The sequence below is a fragment of the Pseudophryne corroboree genome, chromosome 4 (genome assembly GCF_028390025.1).
Source record: "Pseudophryne corroboree isolate aPseCor3 chromosome 4, aPseCor3.hap2, whole genome shotgun sequence".
Taxonomy (NCBI): Eukaryota; Metazoa; Chordata; class Amphibia; order Anura; family Myobatrachidae; genus Pseudophryne; species Pseudophryne corroboree.
In genome coordinates, this window is record NC_086447.1 from 256,125,674 (window position 1) to 256,148,109 (window position 22,436).

Below are 22,436 nucleotides of genomic sequence, written 5' to 3' on the forward strand. Positions count from 1 at the left end.
GTGGTGTGAGGCAAGTGAGGCAGAGCCTTTCCTGTCATACTAACGTTTGTGCCAGAGTTTTGACTGTATAGAGTATATAGAGTATATGAAAATGACAAATAATTTGTTAGAAATATCTTCTTTGCATTATTCTAATCATTGTTATAGGCAAAACACTGGAGTAAAAAGTCTATGGCAGGTGAGTCACTGCCTATCTTTTCCGCACATCTCTGATCAAAACTCAAATTTCCAGCAGTATATACAGGTTGAGTATCCCATATCCAAATATTCCGAAATACGGAATATTCCGAAATATGGAATGTTTGGAGTAGAACAGAGATAGTGAAACCTTTGTTTTCTGATGGCTCAATGTACACAAAGTTTGTTTAATACACAAAGTTATTAAAAATATTTTATTAAATGACCTTCAGGCTGTGTGTATAAGGTGTATATGAAACATAAATGAATTGTGTGAATGTAGACACACTTTGTTTAATGCACAAACTTATAAAAAATATTGGCTAAAATTACCTTCAGGCTGTGTGTATAATGTGTATATGAAACATAAATGTATTCTGTGCTTAGACATAGGTCCCATCGCCATGATATCTCATTATGATATGCAATTATTCCAAAATACGGAAAAATCCGATATCCAAAATACCTCTGGTCCCAAGCACTTTGGATAAGGGATACTCAACCTGTACTGCTGCACCTGTGTATAATGCCCACATGCACCCTTTGGCTCATATATTGTGTGTAAATCTGGCTGTGGTGCTAGCCAGTGCCTCCTGAGCCATTTACCTCACCGCACGTCCCTGATATAGATATAGATATATATTATATATATATATATATATATATATATATATACACACACATACTGTATGTATTCTCTCAATTATCAAAACAATTGTGTTTACTCAGAAGTTATTTGTTGCATGCCACCATATTTTGTTGAAGTCCATACCAAGTCACTGACATCAGCTTTTACTTTATTAGTGTATCTACAAACATTTATTATTATTATTATTATTATTATTATTATTATTACTACTACTACTACTACTACTACTACTACTACTACTACTTTTTATTCAGTTGGTGCTAAACATTTTTTATTAATGTTTATTTTCTTCATCTCATTCAGTATTGTTTCTATCATAAGGTGGTTGATGACCTTAGCCCAAGCCAATATGAAGGGGTTCTGGAGGGGTAAATATTTATTTTAATATTTATTAATACATACATTTAAAAAAAAACGTTTTTTTTCATAGTATCAGCTAGCCGCCTTTTGATGCCTATCACTGGCACCTCGTTCTGGTGCAGAAGTAGGCACAGTGATTGGCAAGTGAATGGCCCTATCACCACATGCCTTATTTTGCATCAATTTGGGAACGTCATCAATGAGAGATCATTTTGCCAGCCTCCAGGTAGCCAATGCTAGTGCTATACACGCATTCTCTTTCCTACAGTATTTTGCCTAACCAGTATACACACCGTTTTATAGGCGTAGACCATTTTCTACCCAAGGTTCATATTTAGACCAACTTGTGTAACAAAAAAACAAATTCAACAGTACAATAAATTAATAACATGAACTGGAAGAATTACATAAGAACAGTGTCCTCATCAACAAACTCACAGTCAAGGGAAGAAACTTGCAGGCTATATGAGAAACTTTGAGAAGACCCAACAAGGAGATTAAAATTATTACTGTTAAACAACTTGGAAGAAGGCCTTAATTTAGGGATGCTAGTGGAAAAAGAAACACCAGACCATCCAATAGTTTCTGGTATAAAATAAATTCAATCTCTGCAGATCTATGAGCCATCTCAGGACTATAACCAATATGATACAGATATTGGAGCAGATCCAATGGAAAGACATTCTGCTTGTAACATCACATCCCTACCATCAGGGCCGTAACTAGGTGTGTGCGGAGGAGGCACCGCACATAGCGCTGCAGGGTAGGGGGCGCTGTTGGTGACACTTGTCAATGTTCTCTTTTAATTACTTTCACTTGCAGCTTCCCCCCTTTCTGAAGCCCAGCATCTCCTGACCGCCGCTGTCTCCTTCTGTCGCTAATACCCACTGTATACAACATTCATGAACTCAATATAGTGATCATAGTTTTTATGCAGGATAGCTCAATGAGTAGGGTGTTTGATTAGAATTCAACAGGTTATAGGTTTGAATCCTGGGTATGGCAGTATATTGAAAGAGTTATTTAATAAAGGGTATTGTAACTGAATAACAACAGGCTCTCAAGGTAAGTGCATGAATGTGGTATAAAGAGGATTTGGTCCAAATCCATTTTCTTGCATGGACTCTCTCTTGTCATGCCCCTTCCCCATGCAGCATGCGCCTTATATCCCTATTGGAAAAATGGGGGGGCACAGGGCACCAAAAAGTCTAGTTATGGCTCTGCCTACCATACAGATGGTTGTGCATACAAATACCACTATACCACTATTTGTGCACAAAAATAAATGTGTAACATGCAGAAGTAAACGATATAATGGACAACATGCACTACATATTACAACACAGCTATTTCTGACACAAAGGAGACTACTACAACCTTTTGTAAAGCCTAGTAACCATCTCGGCTTTACAACTTTAAACATGATGGTAAAGCATTGTGTTTAAAGTTGTAAAGCCAAGACTGTAATGATACTTTACATAGCAGCACTAGCATATCGCCATGTCGGTTTGACATACCACTGTCCCCCTTCTGCTTGTCGATATTGTAAATGTCAGAATAGTGGTTCTTAACTCTAGTCCTCAAGTACTCCCAACAGATCATGTTTTATAGATTTTTGTAATCAAACATACTGTAGGTGAGTTCATTTATTTTTCTAGGTCAGTAATTATCCCACCTAATTCCATAGACAGAAATCCTCAAAACGTAACTTGAGAGCTGAGGTTGAGAACCACTGGTTTAGAAGATAACTACATCCCCAATAAGTGGCACAGCAATGAGTACAAGCTTCGTATCCAACTATGTCAGCCTCAGAAAAATCATATGCTGGCATTACTAATTTGACCATGAAGATTTTATTTTACCTACATCATTTCAAACCATTTCAACCTGGAATCCACTTAGCATTTCAGCAGAGAACAAGTCATCTTCTTGGACTTTGGAAGATTCCAGGAGGTCAGTTCCAATAGCTTAAGAAAAGTTGCACATTTTCCACCATTTTCAAAGTCCACGGTGAAAATTGTGAACAGAAATTCCTGCAAGAAAGTACGATAAGGAAATAGCATGAAAAGCTCTGAACAAAGATGAAACATCCACAAAAAAGAAGCTAAATTAATTATCTAATGCAATAGTAACAATAAAGAAATATAAATCATATTAAGAAATCATTGTAATATAGTTAATATTGAAGAAAAACTCCAAATTATTTTCTCACAACAACCAAGTGATTGCAAAAAGGCACAGAGGCTGAGAAATAGCCCTTAGAGCAGCTTCATCCTACCAAAAATAAGTTGACTAAAAACCAGAATGCAATATTTACTATACAAACTGCACTCAGTGCTGAAACAGCCAATATATTATGTCTAAACCTATTACACAAATTACAGACCAATGGCAATAATTCAAGATAAAAAATTCCATCACATGCAATACTGACATGCAGGAGTGCATTTGCAGCCTTCAGTATGTAGAACATACCAAGACTAAGAATTCCCAAACATGTCAAAAACATAAAAAATATTATTAATGGCCCTAATGGGTATATCAATTCGCCGCCATAACCCATTTTCACATGAAAAACTGACCTTTAGCTAGACTCGTGAAAACGGACCTATCCAATTATTAATAAAACTTTGTGGGTGATTCAGAGCTGATCGTAGATGTGCTAAAATTAGCACATCTACTATCAGATTTACTGACATACTGGAGGACGCCCAGCACAGGGCTAGTCCGCCCCGCATGTCAGGCCCTACCCCCCCTCCGCACAGGTGTGAAAGCATCGCACGGCGGTGATGCTTTTGCTCCAAGTGTATCTCCCTGCGCAGATGGCTCCCCACCATGTTCTGGGTCTCAGCAGCTGCGTGTGGCATCATGCAGCTGGCACGGACTGCCTCATCAACGGTCGGGACACGCCTGTGTTGCCAGGACCGCGCTTGCCCGAACAGCGTTTTTCCACCGTTGGCACGCCCCCTCCTGTCCCGCGACCGCCTCTGCCTGTCAATCACTCCCCAAAACGCTTCAGATTGCGATCGCTGTCATTGCCTCTGAATTAGACCCTTTACCCGTGATAATTCTCCAAAGGTTTTAACTAGGATTTCTTTTCACCACCTCCTGAGGTGAAAAGTTGGGGAAAATAGCTATTACCAGCCCTATGCCTGTTGCAAGACATTTGTCTGAAATTATGTGGATCTCTGCGTACTGTACACACAACTCAGTATAGCTCTCCGTTCCGCCTACATGCAAACCCCCTGCTGCCCCCCAGTTGCACTCATTCAGCTGCAAGTGGAGGTATAACTGAGTTGATTCTGAATTGGTCATACAGTAGTTGTGTACACTCGGCCACAGAGCACGCAGAAATTGCAAGACCAGTCTACCAGAGCGTAATGCAGGTGTCCTACGACCAGCTCAAAGAGGACAGAACCCTCCTATAATTCAGAAACCCAAATTTAGCTTTACATTTTATGTATTTTATTGTCTGCTGTGACCTCTCATATTATTATCTAGACACTACCATTGTTAAAATATACACACTTACAGTAGTTTGACACCAGAACTACATATCAGAAATGGAACATCTACTGTATATCCCTTTACACTCACATAATGTTTAATCTTTAAGTTCTAATTACCCTCACTCTGCAGTTACGAACAGATACTCTTGGGTATAATACGTAGTTGTAGCGTTTTATATTATTTCAGAACACAAGCAGCACTATCAGCTTCTTAGAGTTATTGGGGGCTTTTATTTTATTATTGGGAGATGTTATATTTATGCCTGATTAGACAGCTATATGAGGAACTTTTAGGGAACTCGTATTTTGCAATGTTGTTCTTACATGAACCTTGTACAGTATTTTCCATTTCATGTTGACTTACATCAGTGAATATGCAGTACAGTCACATTATCATTGAGCATGTTGAAAGTCATTTACAAAGCACAAGACATTGGCTGAGCAGCGCAAACCCAGATACTGTATGGTCCTGCCAGATGTCGTCATTTGCATAGAGTGTAACACATTTTACATGCTTGGGTATGCGGAGCAGTGCAGCAGACATTTGCATGGCTGTAGGGGAGGAGTTGGGAACAGAAACTGGCTCGGTATATAGTAGGCACTTCGGTGGTGCTGGTTCCACTGTTCTTTGTAAATGAGGTCTGTTGTTTTGTTTTATATGTAGAGGAGAGAAAGAATCGTCCTTTGTATTCTAACAATTAGTGAAAGGTTTGAGGTTATACTGTTGACTCATTGTTAATATGTGTCTCCAGGCTTGAAATCTTTGAATTCATAATTCCAGGAAGCATCTTTCTAAACGGCTTGCAGAGAAGTACATAGATAAGAGGGTCCATGCACACATTGGTGGCTGCAACCCATAGGGTGCTTTCCTTGGCCAGGAATAACCGGTTACTGAGATGGCAGTCTTTTATAACTCCAGTCTGGCTATATGTGTATGGCATCCTCACAAAGTGGAAGGGAGCAAAACACAGGAAGAACACAATGATTACAATGAACACTTTTGCTTTTGTGTTTTTTCTTGCAGCTGTCTGTTTACTGTGAGATTTTGTGTAGGAGTCATAAACCTTTTTGCTGATAACTGTATAGAACAGAGTCAAGGAAATGAAAGTCGTCCAAAAGATAACCAGGCTGATATAATTAACTGCCTCATGCCACTTGACCCCCAGTGCCGTCTTAAGATCGGTGCATTTGCGAACGGTTAGCGGTGTTGCTTCTTCACTGGTGAGGATCATGTTTGGTACAGATAGTCCAAACATGACTATCCACACTGTTAGAGAGATCGCCCTGGCCGTGCTCACCCGATGCATGCTATTCCTTCTAAATGGTCGGACAATTTTCAGAAATCTATCAAATCCTATAAATCCGAGCAGTATTATATTTATGTACATGGTTACATAAAATATTACTGCAGAAAAACGGCAAACAAATGCTTTAACCTGCCAAGGCGCAATCCCAGAGTCGGTAAGAATCTTGAAAAGCAGCGCCAAGGTCATGATCACGTCAGCCACCACAGTATTTTTAAGATAGACAATAAAGACAGATTTGCTTGGAACCTGGAAGAAAATCCAGACGGATACGCTGTTCATGATTACCCCCAGACAGAAGACGACAGTGTATAGGATAGGGAACACAAGCTGTGTCATTCTGGCATCACGAGAACAATGGACAGGAAAGAGAGATGAGCCATTGGTGGTGTTGGATGAGTTTGTATTCATAGCTGGAAAAAAACAAAAACACTGTCATAGATCATTTATTTATTTCACATTTTAGTTATAACCTGCAAATCAGTAAGTAATCTCTAATTTAACATAACTTTTACCCTTACTTTGTACTCGTTTTATTTTTAACCTTTATAAAATAATCTGAAACAATGTTGTTGCTGTTGCTAACTGGCTCATGAGGGATCTATCAATAAGTAATGAAAAGAGCTTGGAGATAATGTAGGGCAGTTTGGGTGGTGTAATGGTTAGCATTGCTGCCTCACATCACTGAGGTCATGAGTTTGATTCCCACTATGGCCCTAACTGTGTGGAGTTTGTATATTCTCCCCATGAATGGGTTTCCTTTGGGTTCTCCGGTTTCCTCCCACAATCCAAAAATATACTACAGGTTGAGTATCCCATATCCAAATATTCCGAAATACGGAATATTCCGAAATACGGACTTTTTTGAGTGAGAGTGAGATAGTGAAACCTTTGTTTTCTGATTGCTCAATGTACACAAAATTTGTTTAATACAAAAATTATTAAAAATATTGTATTAAATGACCTTCGGGCTGTGTGTATAAGGTGTATATGAAACATAAATGAATTGTGTGAATGTACACACACTTTGTTTAATGCACAAAGTTATAAAAAATATTGGCTAAAATGACCTTCAGGCTGTGTGTATAAGGTGTATATGAAACATAAATGCATTCTGTGCTTAGACTTAGGTCCCATCGCCATGATATCTCATTATGGTATGCAATTATTCCAAAATACGGAAAAATCCGATATCCAAAATACTTCTGGTCCCAAGCATTTTGGATAAGGGATACTCAACCTGTAGTAGGTTAACTGGCTCCCAACATAAATTAACCCTAGTGTGTAAATGCTTGCATGTACATATCATGGGCAAAGTGGTTCTTATCTGCCGTCAAATTATGTGTTTCTATGTATGTTTAATGTATAGTTATTGGATATAATGTTGACCATTCATGATGAGATACAATGAGCCAAACTGTTCAGGCCAGAAGCAACAATTGTGACAAATCAATGTTTAATTTGATTTGTATTTATTGGATATTTATTGTATTTGACTGGAAAATATAGTCAGAGATTGATCGCATAAGGATGTACAAAGGGCCTGATTAAGAGAAGTACGCTATGCTGTAACAGCTGTGAAATTATGTTAATGCCGCAGGAGGTGTCTTGTGTAAATCGACACCTCCTGCCAGCTTCTGTGATCTGCTTCTGCCTCCGAGGACCAAGCATCATAATCTGCGTGAACATTGATTATCTGAATTATTCACACAGCTCAAGCCAGTGAAGCTTCATCCAGTGACGTAGCCATTGGCTTCAGCATGCCCAGAACATGGGGGAGACACCCTCCCGTTTTCTCCAACAATGCCTGTTGCCACCCCCGCTCCGCCCCCAAATAGCCACAGTATGTGGCGGAATGAGATCTGCACATGTGCAGTATGCCATCTGCGCAAGACTTGCTAACTCTCCCTGAATGTCAGGGAGGCTCCCTGAAGTAGTAGCAATCTCCCTGACCCCATGAAAAGCCCCAAAATCTCCCTGATTGCACCTAACCCCCATTATGTAGCTGCTATATATTTGGTTAAAAAAAAAATAATAATAATCAGAGATATACTGTATACATTCAAATTGGATCATCAGTGCCATTTCCCTGTATTTGTTATAAGGCACAGTGATCCCTATGGCGTCTTCCATAAATAAGGTTTCTTGTGACTACTTACAGTATATAGAACCTCTTGTAAAACACAATACATGAACAAGTACAGAAAAGCATCAGAGTCTTTTCATCAATCAGTAGATCTTACTATCTGTTTTGGGCTCATTTACATTTGGATGTAAGTCATGTTTATGACACGCTTCTCAGTTGTAGCAGTACGCACCCGCGCTTATTAGTATTACTTTAACAATCGCCCTGAAATTTCAAAAGTAAGGAAAGTTATGATCTGCACATGCACAGATCTCTCACCATTAGAGTTGTACGTAAACCATTGGGTTTGTGCACAACTCTGAATCAGATCCACAGTCCTTAGTATATATATCATATATAGTATATATATCTTCGTATATATACCAATATATAGAACCCTGCACATTGGTTTGTACACTAAATGGTCTGATGTGCACAAACTGCCCATACACAAGTGGACACATTGGCTATTTACCTGATTGATTTGTGATTGGCCAGATTGCCATGGGAGTGCAACATAAAGCTTTAATTTAAACAGAAAATACTCAACCCAATCATTTAGTGTATTCATTTGCATTATTTCACGTGGCAATAAAATCAGGGAGAGCCTGTTTACGCTATTTGGAAAAATGATTAAATCTTGTAACAAGTAGAAAGGATATAAAATACATGTGTGTGTGTGTGTGTATGTATATATATATATATATATATATATATATATACACACACACAAACACACACCACACACACACACACACACACACACACACACACACACACACACACACACACACACACTCAAATAAATAATGTAATCATGTGCATAGTCTTATTGTACATCATATTTACTGTAAGTCACATACCTCTAGATATATTCTAACCTTACTACAGTAGAAGTTCAGCTCTGCCCGGGGTTACAGGACAACAAGAAAAGATGAACAGCAGAAGACGAGATAGATGGGTACAGTGTAGCACAGGCTGATTGTCACACAGTCATAAATCCTGTTGTTACCAGCGTCTTTCCTATATCTTGTCCTTAAGTGACAGTTACTTTCCTGCTCCTCCTCTTCTCTCTGCGCCTGTGGTTTCCTGTCAGAGAAGCTGAATAACATCTCCCATCCTGAGATCAGCAATTAGTACAGATCACTATATCCAAACTCTGTTTCCTCCAAGTCAGGCAGTGAGGCAAAGGACAGGTGTGGCTGCTGCCTCTCTATCCCGCACTGTCATTCACAGCTTCAATTTACGGAGAGATTCCCCAAGCCTGCAGGGCGGCAAAATATATCATGAGACACCTCACACATGTACGCAGTGTCAGAGATGGTGCTGAATCTGCTAAAAACAAACAAATGATCCACCCTTGTCTGTATATTCCTCAGGGATATTTGGAGTAATTAGTTCTAGGAGAAAGGAAGTTCATTCGTTATTTCAGCACTGGATATACACTAAGCTACACATTCTAGTTACAAGCTTCACGTCTGCTGGGATAAAACCAAACATTAATGAAAAACCACTCTAATGTAAACATACATTTCTTTTAGATAAGCTTTGCTTTTTGGATTTCTATCTTCTAAAGAGCATTTAGCTTTTTGTTGCAATGCTCAGCTGAAATGGATAGGTTCTCTTTAAAAAGGGTTTGTTCTTTTTCCATAGGGATTGTGTTAAATAGTATGTATACTGCACATACAGTACATTAGTGTTAAATGATCTTCCATTTGTCAAATGTTAAATGGTGAATTTGACATGAAATATTGTTATAAGAGGTAAGAAACAGATAAAACATTCTGTACATGTACTTCATAATTATGAGATGGAAGTAGGAGGCAATGCTGCAAATTTCATGCCAGCCAAGAGAGAGGGGTCTATTTAACGGAATGCATACGAAATTCCGGCGGCTGGTATGCCGGTGGTCACATGACTGACTCTGGCATCCCAACAATGAAGATCCCCACAACGGACGGGGTAAGTATTTTTATCCTCCCCTGTCTCCTACCCTAACCCTAATCCTTTATGGGGGGTGTCTATGGATAACCCTCGGGGGTGGCAGCTATGGGTAACCACCCACCCCAGTAGTCCCTAACCCCCATAGTGCCTAACCCTAAACACCCCCCCATGCCATAACCCGAACCCTTATACCTTTGGGATGTCGGCTGTCGGTGTTCCAGTGCCAGTGTCCTGAGTGGTGTCTGAATTCCGGCGTTGGTCACATGACCACCGGCATCCCATCCGCCTGCATACTGAACGCATCCCTATTTAACACACTTCAGAAATCTGTAAGGGATGAAGTATTGGGGCTATTTACCATTCTTTTCATGTAGGGCCAAACTGGACAATAACTGCGTCTGGATCAGTCTTTTGGAAAGGCATCTTTCTCCTACTGATCCTCCTGTCTCACCACCCCTACACTGACACTCCATATCCTCCAAAATCCATTTCAAATTACTAACCTGTAAATCCGTTAATACTATCCCCTCCTCTTACATGTTTCTAATAACCGCTTCTCTTTCCCATCTACAAAACTTTTACTGTGTCCTGCTATTGAAAAAGGGGAAGTGATCAAAGGCACCAACAATTCTAGAGACAATAGGTATGTGGATGAAGAGTGACAAACTTAAAATAAAATTGAAATGAAATATTACTGTACAATCTGGTTTTTCAAAACAAATCCTTGGATCTTCCGTAATGGTCCAAATGTCCACAGCAAATATGCAAAAGAAAAGAGAAGGTCCAATGTATAGTAATGTTTTTGAAATTATTAAATATTTTGTGATGAAATGTCCAGAAATAGAGTCCTGGTGTACAGTTAGACTTGATAGGAGGGGGAATAGAGTCCCACCACTGTTCCAAATGTAGGATAAGACGTACCAAGACTCACATCACAAAAGATGGAAAAATCACATAAAGGTATCTTTACTGACGGTACAAACTGAAATCACAGCTGTAAACACTGGCACTGCGTACCCCCACTCACGTGTTAGTCGAGATCTTTCCATATATCAAGGTATCTTTGAATAAGGATCCAATAAAATTGATGAATAAAAAAGTTTTTCTTTATTTTTTCAAGAAATACCAATTAGGATAAAAATAGTCAGTGGGATGACATGGTTTAAATCTGCGGTAGGCCTACTGGAGCGCTATGGAGTGTGATGTAAAGGAACTCCAGCACAACTGGGGAATCCGGAATGCCCACTGTGGGAGAACCCCAGTGTACCCCGCAGGTAAAACAAATGGCAAACCTTGCTGAAAAAAATGTGTTGTATCCACTCTCAGCATGCATGCTTGAAAAAATAAAGAAAACTTTTTTATTCATCAATTTTATTGGATCCTTATTCAAAGATACCTTGATATGCGGAAGGATCTCGACTAACACGTGAGTGGGGGTACGTAGTGCCAGTGTTTACAGTTGTGATTTCAGTTTGTACCATCAGTAAAGATACCTTTATGTGATTTTTCCTTCTTTTGTGATGTGAGTCTTGGTACGTCTTATCCTACATTTGGAACGGTGGTGGGACTCTATTCTCCCTCCTATCAAGTCTAACCGTACACCAGGGCTCTATTTCTTCTCCCTCCTATCAAGTCTAACCGTACACCAGGGCTCTATTTCTGGACATTTCACCACAAAATATTTCATAATTTCAAAAACATTACCATACATTGGACCTTCTCTTTTCTTTTGCATATTTGCTGTGGACATTTGGACCATTACGGACGATCCAAGGATTTGTTTCGAAAAACCAGATTGTACAGTAATATTTCATTTCAATTTTATTTTAAGTTTGTTACTCTTCATCCATATACCTATTGTCTCTAGAATTGTGGGCGCCTTTGATCACTTCCCCTTTTTCAATAGCATTCTCATTCATTCCTACTTGTTTTGGGCAGGTAGTAGGGGTTCTGATTGGGCCAACTTCACTCAGTGCGCCAGAGTTCACCCTTTCACTTTTACATTGTCTTTTACTGTGTCCTACCACATCACTCTCTGAAAACCCAGCCGTTTTTAGAGAATAGACCCAATTTGGGGCAGTGGAAAGACGAAAAAGCTCATCTTTAACAGCGGCTCCCTGTTGGGTTGGCTTCTAGACACTGGACCTCTCCCCTCACTTCTCCTTAGGTTTCATCCTTTACCTATGTAGGTACTGTCTCCTCTGGACCACAAAGGACTACCTGCAATCCATACAGTCCATACCTGCAAGACCATTGTGGCTTATGCCATAAAGAAAGCAGAAGCACCTCTTTTCACTGCTCTGCTCTGGTCTGCACACCTCCACCCCAGTTCTTTCATCCACTGTTCACTGCCCCAGGCAAATGGTGTGACAGCAGAGACTGGCAGGTTTATAGGAGCCGGACCAACTTTCTGCCCTCCACCTATCCTGTTCCTCACATGTAGTGACGTCTGCAATACTGTATTTTTATAGCCACTTACATTACATATATTTTATATATTCATTATGATTTAATATATGACATAAGCTATTTATTCTTATGATCACTCACAAAATGATAGCGATGTAACGTGATTTGTGGAACTGGATTTCTGGTCACTCCCAAATTCAGTTTAAAGGTATAATACCTGTGTCAGTAGTGTATGCAGGTTTTCATTGTTTGCTAATTCCAAAGTAATGGAAAATATGTATACAACATATTTTGGTATAAAGACGTTTGATATCTTGCTTACCTGTATTAATCTATTTTTATCCATCTAGAGGTGTTAATTCACATTTATTGATGTCACGGGAAGAGGTGTATGCATCAGTCATACGATATAAAAACTCTGAGGCTGTTTATCACCTAGACTCTTATACAACCTTGTGCCTCCCATTATATAAGAGACCTTGGGGATTATTCAGAGATGGAGACAGATTGTTGCACCCGTAACAGGATCCTCGTCCATCTCCTCACATGCTGGGGGCGGCCCCCAACATGTGAGGAGATGGACGCAGATCTATCACAGGGTCAAGGCCACCCATCATTTGTGGCGCCGCCTCACAATGCGTCCGCAATTTAATTGCAGACGCATTGAATAGAGGTTGATCCCTGCCACCGCCATTTTTTTATTGAAGTGACTGCGTGTGAAAACGCTTGCAACATGCCCCCCTAATAAGAAATAATAATTTTATGGTCTAAAACCCAATAATAAATGTGACCCATATAGTATGTGCTTACCCTACCATAATCTTATCGTATAAATATAGGTTTTTGACAAACCAGGGACAATTTGTTTACGGCTATTACAGAGCTGAGTTTAAACAGAAAATAATTTAAGACATAAATAACAGACTATGACATAAAGCAAGTACCTAGTTATGGATACTATATTTGGTATCCGAACTCTGGGTCGACACCACTTAGAGTGACACCCATTGGTCGACAGTAAATAGGTCAACACTAGAAATAGGTTGACAAAACCAATAGGTCGACGTGAACAAGGTCGACACGCAAAAAAGGTCGACGTGAGTTTTTTTCTAAGTTTTTTCTTTTTTTTTTTACTTTCTCATACTTTACGATCCACGTGTACTACAATTGGGAAAGGGAACCTTGCCCGAAGCATGGCGAGCGAAGTGAGCCATGCGAGGGGACACGGTGCACTAATTGGGGTTCCCAGTCACTTTTACGAAGAAAACACCAAAAAACATGAAAAACTCATGTCAACCTTTTTTCATGTCGACCTAATGGCCGTGTCAACCTATTTCTAGTGTCGACCTAGCCCCTGTCGGCCATGAGTCCCATATTTATACACAAAAATATTTAGGGAATGATAATTCCACTTTAGTTGTCATTTGTTATTGATTTCAAAGGTTGTGAAATGTATGTGTGCTTGTAATGGGACTTTATTGTACCTATTGAATATATCAAATATAGCAAAGAAAGCTATCCACTGTATTACAGTGTACTGACCGTGGGAATCAACTTTATAAAGTTATTAGAGAGATGCGGACATTACATCCACCACATGAGGCGTAGAGAACATCTTACAGTGTTCTTACAATTATCTAGGTATGTTTTATGATCTGGAGATGGGAGTCGGACTGTGCCTCAAAATGCACAATCTTTAATTGTGTTCTAGAAAAAAACAACCATGAAACGATGTGTGTGTGTGTGTGTGTGTGTGTGTGTGTGTGTGTGTGTGTGTGTGTGTGTGATGTATGAAGACACTTACAATGCTGTGAAACCAAAGGGACATATAACAGGGACTGGCACATGGTACGGTGAGTTAAAATACTAACAAAATAATTGTAGGTTGTGTTGTTAATATTGCTCTATGATGAGATTACATTACACATAAATGCACATACCTTCTGGCTGGTATCTTTTCAGAAAGTTGGACCCGCATGAGTATGCTGCACTGCACCTCCAGACAGGCTGTAGTTATACAGTATATATTACTCCACTGTTACACTTCTCCATTTCACAGCTTCTGTTAATGAGCAGATCTGCGGCTTTAAACATTTCCTTTTTGATAATGGATTATTAGGAGGTTTTTTTGGCTCATTCTGTTTGGGATAAAATGTGACTGTGTATATGCTTATATTTCAGTTGCTTGTCTTGCCTCATACAGAAAATATAGTATGCGGCCAAGGTCTGTAGAAAAGCCACAGCTAGCAGATGTATAAGAGCTTTGCACTTAGGAGACCTAATGGGGGATATTCAGTTGTTTGAAAAGTCGGTTGGGTGTCTGTTTTTTCCTGTCTATTAGATAGGAAAAAAAAGACACCCAACTGACTTTTCAAACAATTGAATACCGCCCATTGTATTTCTATGTCAGTCTCACTGTCAGAACAGAATAGATCATATTATGCAATACTGAACTCTTTCATCAAATGTGTCTCATAGATATTAAACGTACCTTCTGTTACAGTCAAGATTGAACAGTTGCACAGTCCTCTAAAGGTCCGTACACACTCTATGAGCGACGCCGTCTAATGTTTCCCCTCCCAGGCCGGCCGGTCGGCGGCCAACTGTACACACTGAGCGATATGACCGCTCATATCGCTCAGTGATGTCACGCCTCCGCCAGCCGTGCATGCAGGTCCTGGACGATAGTCCAGATCCTGCATGCATGCACTGCCGACAGCGACGATCGTTGCCGACCTGCGGGGCCGCGCATTGCTAGTCGCTTGCGGCATACACACTTGCCAATAAAATGAGCGACTCGCTCAGGGAGAGGGAAAATGAGCGGCGTCGCTCATTTTATCGGCAAGTGTGTATGGGCCTTTACTCCTAAAATAAGCAGTTGGTTTAAAGATGTTTAAAAAACCTTTAGATAGTGTCTATAGCAGTGAAGACAACTTTTTGTAGCTTTCTCTGCTGTACTGTCTGCAGATAGCAGTTTTGTTACATCTAGTATTGTAGAATAATTTGTTTCAACTAAAGAATACTCTTTGATAAAGATCCCAGCATTAGGATCAAAATGCGCTAGAGAACCCGCTGTACTTGTGTCCCTGGAGGCTGTGCAGGTGAGAGACGTGTAAAGTACCAGCAACACTAAGGGCAGACGGGGAAGCTATTTGGCTGCAGCCAAACACTTGCTTAGTCTGCCGGGCAGTTGAGAGAACCTGGAATCTCCTGCAGTGGAACAAGAGAAAGGACTACAAACAACTCCCAAATCGGGGGTGTCCACACAGTGGTGAGATCTGCCGTTCAATAGGGAAAATCCGGAGTGTCAACATAGAGGATTGCACTAAAAGAACATACACTGTTGGCAGGGCCTTCTTTTTGTATGGGCACAGTGGGCAGTTGTCCAAGGACCCCAGCAGTGTAAGGGCCCTAGGCTGATAGCTGAGGGTCCCCTTTTTCCAGGGGTACCAATTTTTTTTTTAATCGTCCCTAGGGAACCAGAGATATCTGACTTTAAAGCAGTGTACCCCATCCAAGCCTGCTAACTGCTCCTCCTAGCCAGATATCTCGGGTTCTGTCTGACGTAAGGTGTGTACACACGGTGATATATTTGCTTGAAATTTTGACTATATAGTCAAAATCGCAAGGAAAGTTAGTGCAGATCGCAAGGTGCATATGGATTGTTCGTTAAATTCATAGTTCAGCAACGATCCACATTGTACCCGTACGATGCGCGTGCACATTGCGGTGTATACGCATGCGCAGTAGAGACCTGATCGCAGCGCAGTGAAAATCGGCAGCGTGCGATCAACTCGGAATGATCTCCATAGCCCGAATCTCACCGTGTGTACACACCTTTAGAGTTTTTCTATAGGTATACTCCAAAAGCTGGGACTTTCCCCTTACTTATCAGCCTTCTAGCAGCTAGTCTCTGCTCCAGCTCCACATGCCTGGTATGCAATTTTATATTTTCGGCAGTGGATTGCTCTGGCTCATGAACTCTGATCCCCAAGATCCCAGTACCTCCTGAAAGGTAGGACTCTCTAGTTTTTTTATTACATTGAAAGCTAAGAAATCTATTTCCAGGAACTGGAGATATTGCAGTCAAGCAAGCTGCTGTCCCACTGGAAAATTATGCATATTAAACCCACTCCACTATCCACCCCTCCCCTGTGTATTAAACCCCCTACCACCCTGAAAGTCATGTATCGGGACCCCTTCATTCAGCCCAATGGCCCCTTCTACAGTTTAGTGTTCTGCCTCCCACCATCTGTACAGTAAAGGAATAAATAGCAGAAATGACTGCTCCAGGTCCTACATGCTGAGCAGATGAACGCCTGTGGGACATCAAAGCTGCCGCTGATAGCACCCCCCACCCATACCGCTGGAGGATTGGTGGGGACCCCAGTGCTTTGCTTTGCTAAGGGCTTACTCTGCTATTAAGACGGCCCTGACTCTTGTACCTACCTAGAGAAAGATATGCCGGTGTTTACCTGGTAACATACTCTAATACAGGTTTTGGACACAGTGCTATATTTGTGCTCACAATTATACTCCACTGGATATTAATACCTGTATGGGTATATATGCATTTAATAACTTTTTAAAATTAGAATAACCCTCCTCCTATAACGAATTTTATTGATCAGATAATATATTTAATTTTCATGGTATATAGATACACATTTACATAGAGAGAGACAGATATACTGTGCGTGTGTGAGTGTGTGTATATATATATATATATATATATATATATACTGTATGTAGTTCAGACAAGCGGGTGACACTCTCGGGACTTAGTCTGCAACAAATGAAATACAGCACACGGCGGTGCTTTCTCCAACGTTTCGGTTTATTTTCAAACCGTTACCAAGGATAAATATATATATCATTTATATTGTTGTACTGGATTAATTGGCAACCTGTTGCTATTATACAGTACAGCTATGAATGTTAATTAATAAATCATTTTTACTTATATCATTGTGAATGTGTGTCCAGATATTTGCTACGGTATACCAGGCTTTATATAGTATCAGTGCAGTAACTTTAATCTGTAAATATTCTAATAAGTACAGGTTGAGTATCCCATATCCAAATATCCGAAATACGGAATATTCCGAAATACGGACTTTTTTGAGCGAGAGTGAGATAGTGAAACTTTTGTTTTCTGATGGCTCAATGTACACAAACTTTGTTTAATACACACAGTTATTAAAAATATTGTATTAAATGACCTTCAGGCTGTGTGTATAAGGTGTATATGAAACATAAATGAATTGTGTGAATGTAGACATACTTTGTTTAATGCACAAAGTTATAAAAAATATTGGCTAAAATGACCTTCAGGCTGTGTGTATAAGGTGTATATGTAACATAAATGAATTGTGTGAATGTAGACACACTTTGTTTAATGCACAAAGTTATAAAAAATATTGGCTAAAATTACCTTCAGGCTCTGTGTATAAGGTGCATATAAAACATAAATGCATTCTGTGCTTAGATTTAGGTACCATCACCATGATATCTCGTTATGGTATGCAATTATTCCAAAATACGGAAAAATCCGATATCCAAAATACCTCTGGTCCCAAGCATTTTGGATAAGGGATACTCAACCTGTAATACAAATAAAAATGGTGTGCTCATATAAACACCTGGCTCAGCTTATCTACAATGTATCTGGATCTGGCCTTTTTAGGTGGTCCTGGCTTGCCTTGGAAGCACAACCTCACCCTCCTAGATAACACAGCCATGTAATTATTAGCATTAATTAGCAGTCATGTTTGCGCCTTTGAAGTTTTATCTTTTTCTGATTAGCATTACTGCCTCTTAGCACCCAGGTCATGGGTTCAATTCCCACCAAGATCTTAAATGTGTGTATTTGCATATTCTTCCCATGCTTGCATGGGTTTCCTCCAGGTACTCCGGTCTCCTCCAGGTACTCTGGTTTCCTCCCACACTCCAAAAATTTACTGGTAGGTTAATGGCTTCTGCCAAAAGTTAACCATAGTGTGTAAGTGTGTGCATGTACATGGGCAGACTAGATGGACCAAGTGGTTCTTTTGCCAACTAATTTTGTGTTTCTATGTTTTAACCCAATTGTCTGGACCATGCCCCTAGCTGGTATAGGTGCTTAGCACAGGGATGGTTGTGTTAGGGATACCGCACAGGACTGTGTAGTGATAAAAAGATTTTTAAATTGTTTTTGTGATTATCCAAGAAAACCAACAATATAGACTATTGTCTGGTATTTATCACTATCAACCGATTGTACGAGACTCGTTAGGTAGATTAAATAGGGATTGCCAGTGGTGCTCCCATAGGTTAATGGACATAATTCAATATGTAAAAAAGAGAGAGAAAAAAGAAATAACCTTTGTTGGAAGCACTCAATCTCGGAAAAAATGGTAATGATTTGTAAATGAAAACATAACTTTTAATACTTACATTTGAATATAGAAACACAGATAGATCAAAAATTAATTAATAGCTTTACTAGTAGTGAATCCCAGAAAATTCTGTATCTGTGAATTTATTGATAGAGTTGTGATGCATTATTTGCAGAAATGCTCAACATATATCCAAGTTCGTGCAGGACCAACCTTTTGCTTATGTGGTACAACGGGTAACCTACAACACCTGGTATTCCCAGGTGGTCTCCCAATCACTAACCAGGCCCAATTGCTGCCAAGATTGAACGAAATTGGGCATGTACAGTGTGGTATGGTAGTGAGTTGCTTGTAACCATAAAGTTCAAGGTGCCATTTGTTATAGTGGATATATAGAATGGTGATAATGTACAGTGCCTTACAGGATTCCTGATATGACCGCCATTTCGCCAATTTGTAACCCAACCTTCAGGGTATACAGAGGTTTAAATCATTTGGTCACTGTTGATCTATATCTGAAAAGCCTGCATGGTTATGGGCTTTTAATTCCAGTTTGGAGTATAAGGCATTAATGTCTCGATTGTTATTTAAATCTCCCTGTGGGAGTGAAACCATACTATTTGAGGTACTGAGACTGTAACGATTATTAATCCAATCTCCTCAATAGGAGTGTAACCATGCATCTTAAAAAAGAAGCTGAAACTGTACCAAACTAACCCTTCTGCTGTTTTCCTGTCATGCCACAGTGATTGGTATAGGACGGGGAATGAGAGAGGGCAGGGTGCAGTTGTACAGCTTGAAGAAAGGTAGACAGACGTATCAGCACTATGGTAGCAGGGAGACACCCTTTATGTGAATAATATCACAGAGCAAGTAGTACGTCTCAATCCTTTTCCCAAAATGCGATTTGGTCATATATAAAGGACAGGAAAACAGAGTGGACAAGTACATGTACAATCTAAATTATACATATGCACGTTTGTATTCGGTACACCACCCAGTAATCATAATATATAAATATGTCCTTGTCTAAATCCTCACATTGTGTTTCCTATATAAGCCAATTGTGGGAAGGTTGCACTATATTTCCGGAAAGTAGCAAATGGGTATTCGTAACACAGTTGTTGCAAAATGATGGTATTTTAACTAAAGCATAATAAGGCATCTGCACTGATCCGTGCCATTTAAACATAAATCAACCATAAAAATCCACCAGTGTGGCAGCTAAAGCAACAATTTAAGCTGTAAGAAAAGTTACACTGTATTTTCTGAAAGTAGCAAATAGATGTTTTTAACAGGATTGTTGCAAAATGATGGTATTTTAAATAAAACATCCACAAATATGGCAGCTAAAGCAACAGGTATCGGTAATTGCTGTGTACTCGCTAGTGGATCCGTGTGTCTGGTAACATACAGTTGGCGTGGCAAGGAGGTGTATCAAGTTATGACTGCTGGAAAAAACTTTTACCATGCACTCAAAAATAGAAGAAATGCTAAGTATGCTTCCTATCCCCACTTGCCATATACCGCTGACCGCTGTTATGTATGTGGTATACGTCTGAGTGGCTTGCCTGGTCCGTCCTGGCGGTCACGTGAGCACGCCCGCTGTGACCGCGTTCACGTTCACCCGACGTACGTTTCAAGGATGCTTGCTCACGGGTGGCGTGAACAATAGGCGCCCAGGTCTCAGCTTTATCTGGGGGGCTGCCAATCACGGCTCTCCCCGCATAGTTGTCACAGTGGTATACGATTATAAATCACGCTGTGTATTGCCTCAATAGGCATCATAATGCCTTCTCATAATTTCAATATGAAGCTCTGCTATGTTATGTTCCACCCCTGCGCTGGACCTAGTTCCATCCACTCACATATTCCGTCTTTAGCTTCCAGCTCACCTTTCCAGCAGCCTCTGAAAAACTGGAGAATTTGTCCCAGATTTTCAGTGTCTGATCCAAAACTACAGTGGTTGCATCTAGAATATATTATTTGTTGGTAAACAAATTCCATAGCAGCTGCAAACTTTTTCAGATACAAAGGACCTTTGTGTTTTGAGAGCTTTCAATTTCTGCAGAATTAGTTACCAGTAGTACTGTACCAGGAAAAAACTTTGACAATATACTGTATATGTATTTTAACAACAAAAGAAGTGAAGGACCTCTATAATGTGGTATAAGCACTTGTATATTTATAATGGGTGCAGTGTGTGCAGTGCACACTGACCACAAGGGTCCAAGGAGGCCCTCAGCGCAAACCCTGCACCCATTTTTTTTTTCAATACTTACTCTCTGGAGTCTCGCGTCAGCAGTAACAGTGCTGCAGAAATCACCAGGAAAATGGTGCTGCGTCATTTTCCTGGTGTTTCACGCATGCACAGTAAAGGCCCAAACACACTAGAAGACTTGAAAGATGTGAAAGATAAATCATTTGGAAGATGAGCGATATCCCTTCAAACGGTATTGAGTGTACACAGTGAGCGATTTAACAAATGATCTGAACGACGAACGATCTGCTCTGCTGGGATTGAAGGGCTTGAGCTACATGCATGTAAGACTGACTACCTGCTTTAAACAAGCGCAGGTGCACGCATCATTCATCGTTCGCTGTGTACACACTAGAAGATTTGAACAATAGATCGTTCAAAACCGTTGCTATAACTCAAATCGATGGAAAAAATCATCTTCTGGGCCTTAAGGTAATCACAGTGCCCAGAGGTACGGTGCTGCCGGCTAGAGAGGAGGGGGCCTAGTCTGAACCTGCACACGGGCATCCTCCTTTCTAGATGCGCTCTTGGGTATACAGGGCCCCATACACTACCGCGTCATGTCCGTCTGACATGTCGCGGGCGATCACCCTTTCATGTGTCGACCATTTTCATGTGTCGACCATGTGTCCATGTCGGCCATGTCAATGTCGACCAATAGTGGTCGACCTAATGACTGTCGACCATAACATGGTCGACCATGTGAACGGATACCGGATTGCCCAAGATACATCGTATGCTGTAGGGAATCACCTACCTTGCCACCGAGCCTGCAAGGGGCTTTGTTGCGCTCACGCCCGTGCCAGCATTCTAGCATCGGGGATGCTGATGTCGGTATACAGTACTGACAATCTGCATCCCGTGCAGCGCGATCACATACCGATCCCATAGCAGCTTATGATAAATGAAGCTACCTAGCCTCCACAAATGTGGTGTTACAGAATGATGCAGATCTGCTTTAAAGGACAATACAATATAACATGTTGTGGGTTTGTTGTGACACGTATATCCATAACACTATCATGATAATTACCTTCACTAAAACACCTTAGCTTACAATAAAAAGGTATTTGGCATAAATTATAGCATAATTATAAGTTCCTCTTCTGACAATGACTGCAGGGTAGTATAAATGTCAATGTAATGCCAAATTCTGTCAATTGTAATAAATACTGCAAACAAACATCTTTCAAAATGCATATTTCATGATGTTGAATATAATCATTAGCGAAGCTTACCTGAATAATAAACTCATCGTATTTCACGGGCACCTATTAGATCAAAGCTTGTAATAAAGGTGTTTTGTTAATGGAATTTTTTTT

At 40.2% G+C, this 22,436-nt stretch overlaps 2 protein-coding genes across 9 annotated transcripts in view; one reads left to right on the plus strand and one right to left on the minus strand.

The window, feature by feature from the left end:
* MED12L (mediator complex subunit 12L) overlaps window positions 1-22,436 on the plus strand; it is a 1,138,385-nt gene that overhangs the window by 583,901 nt on the left and 532,048 nt on the right. The window lies entirely within an intron of this gene.
* Window positions 4,278-9,381, minus strand: P2RY13 (purinergic receptor P2Y13). The gene is made up of 2 exons (XM_063916068.1): window positions 8,988-9,381; window positions 4,278-6,412 (listed from the first exon to the last, which is right to left on the minus strand). Exon 2 carries the CDS (start codon window positions 6,408-6,410, stop codon window positions 5,412-5,414), a length of 999 nt encoding a protein of 332 aa, XP_063772138.1. The 5' UTR covers window positions 6,411-6,412; window positions 8,988-9,381; the 3' UTR covers window positions 4,278-5,411.

What these genes read in the sequence shown, in the direction of transcription:
- P2RY13 (XM_063916068.1), bottom strand. Translation starts at nt 6,410, where the DNA reads ATGAATACAAACTCATCCAACACCACCAATGGCTCATCTCTCTTTCCT.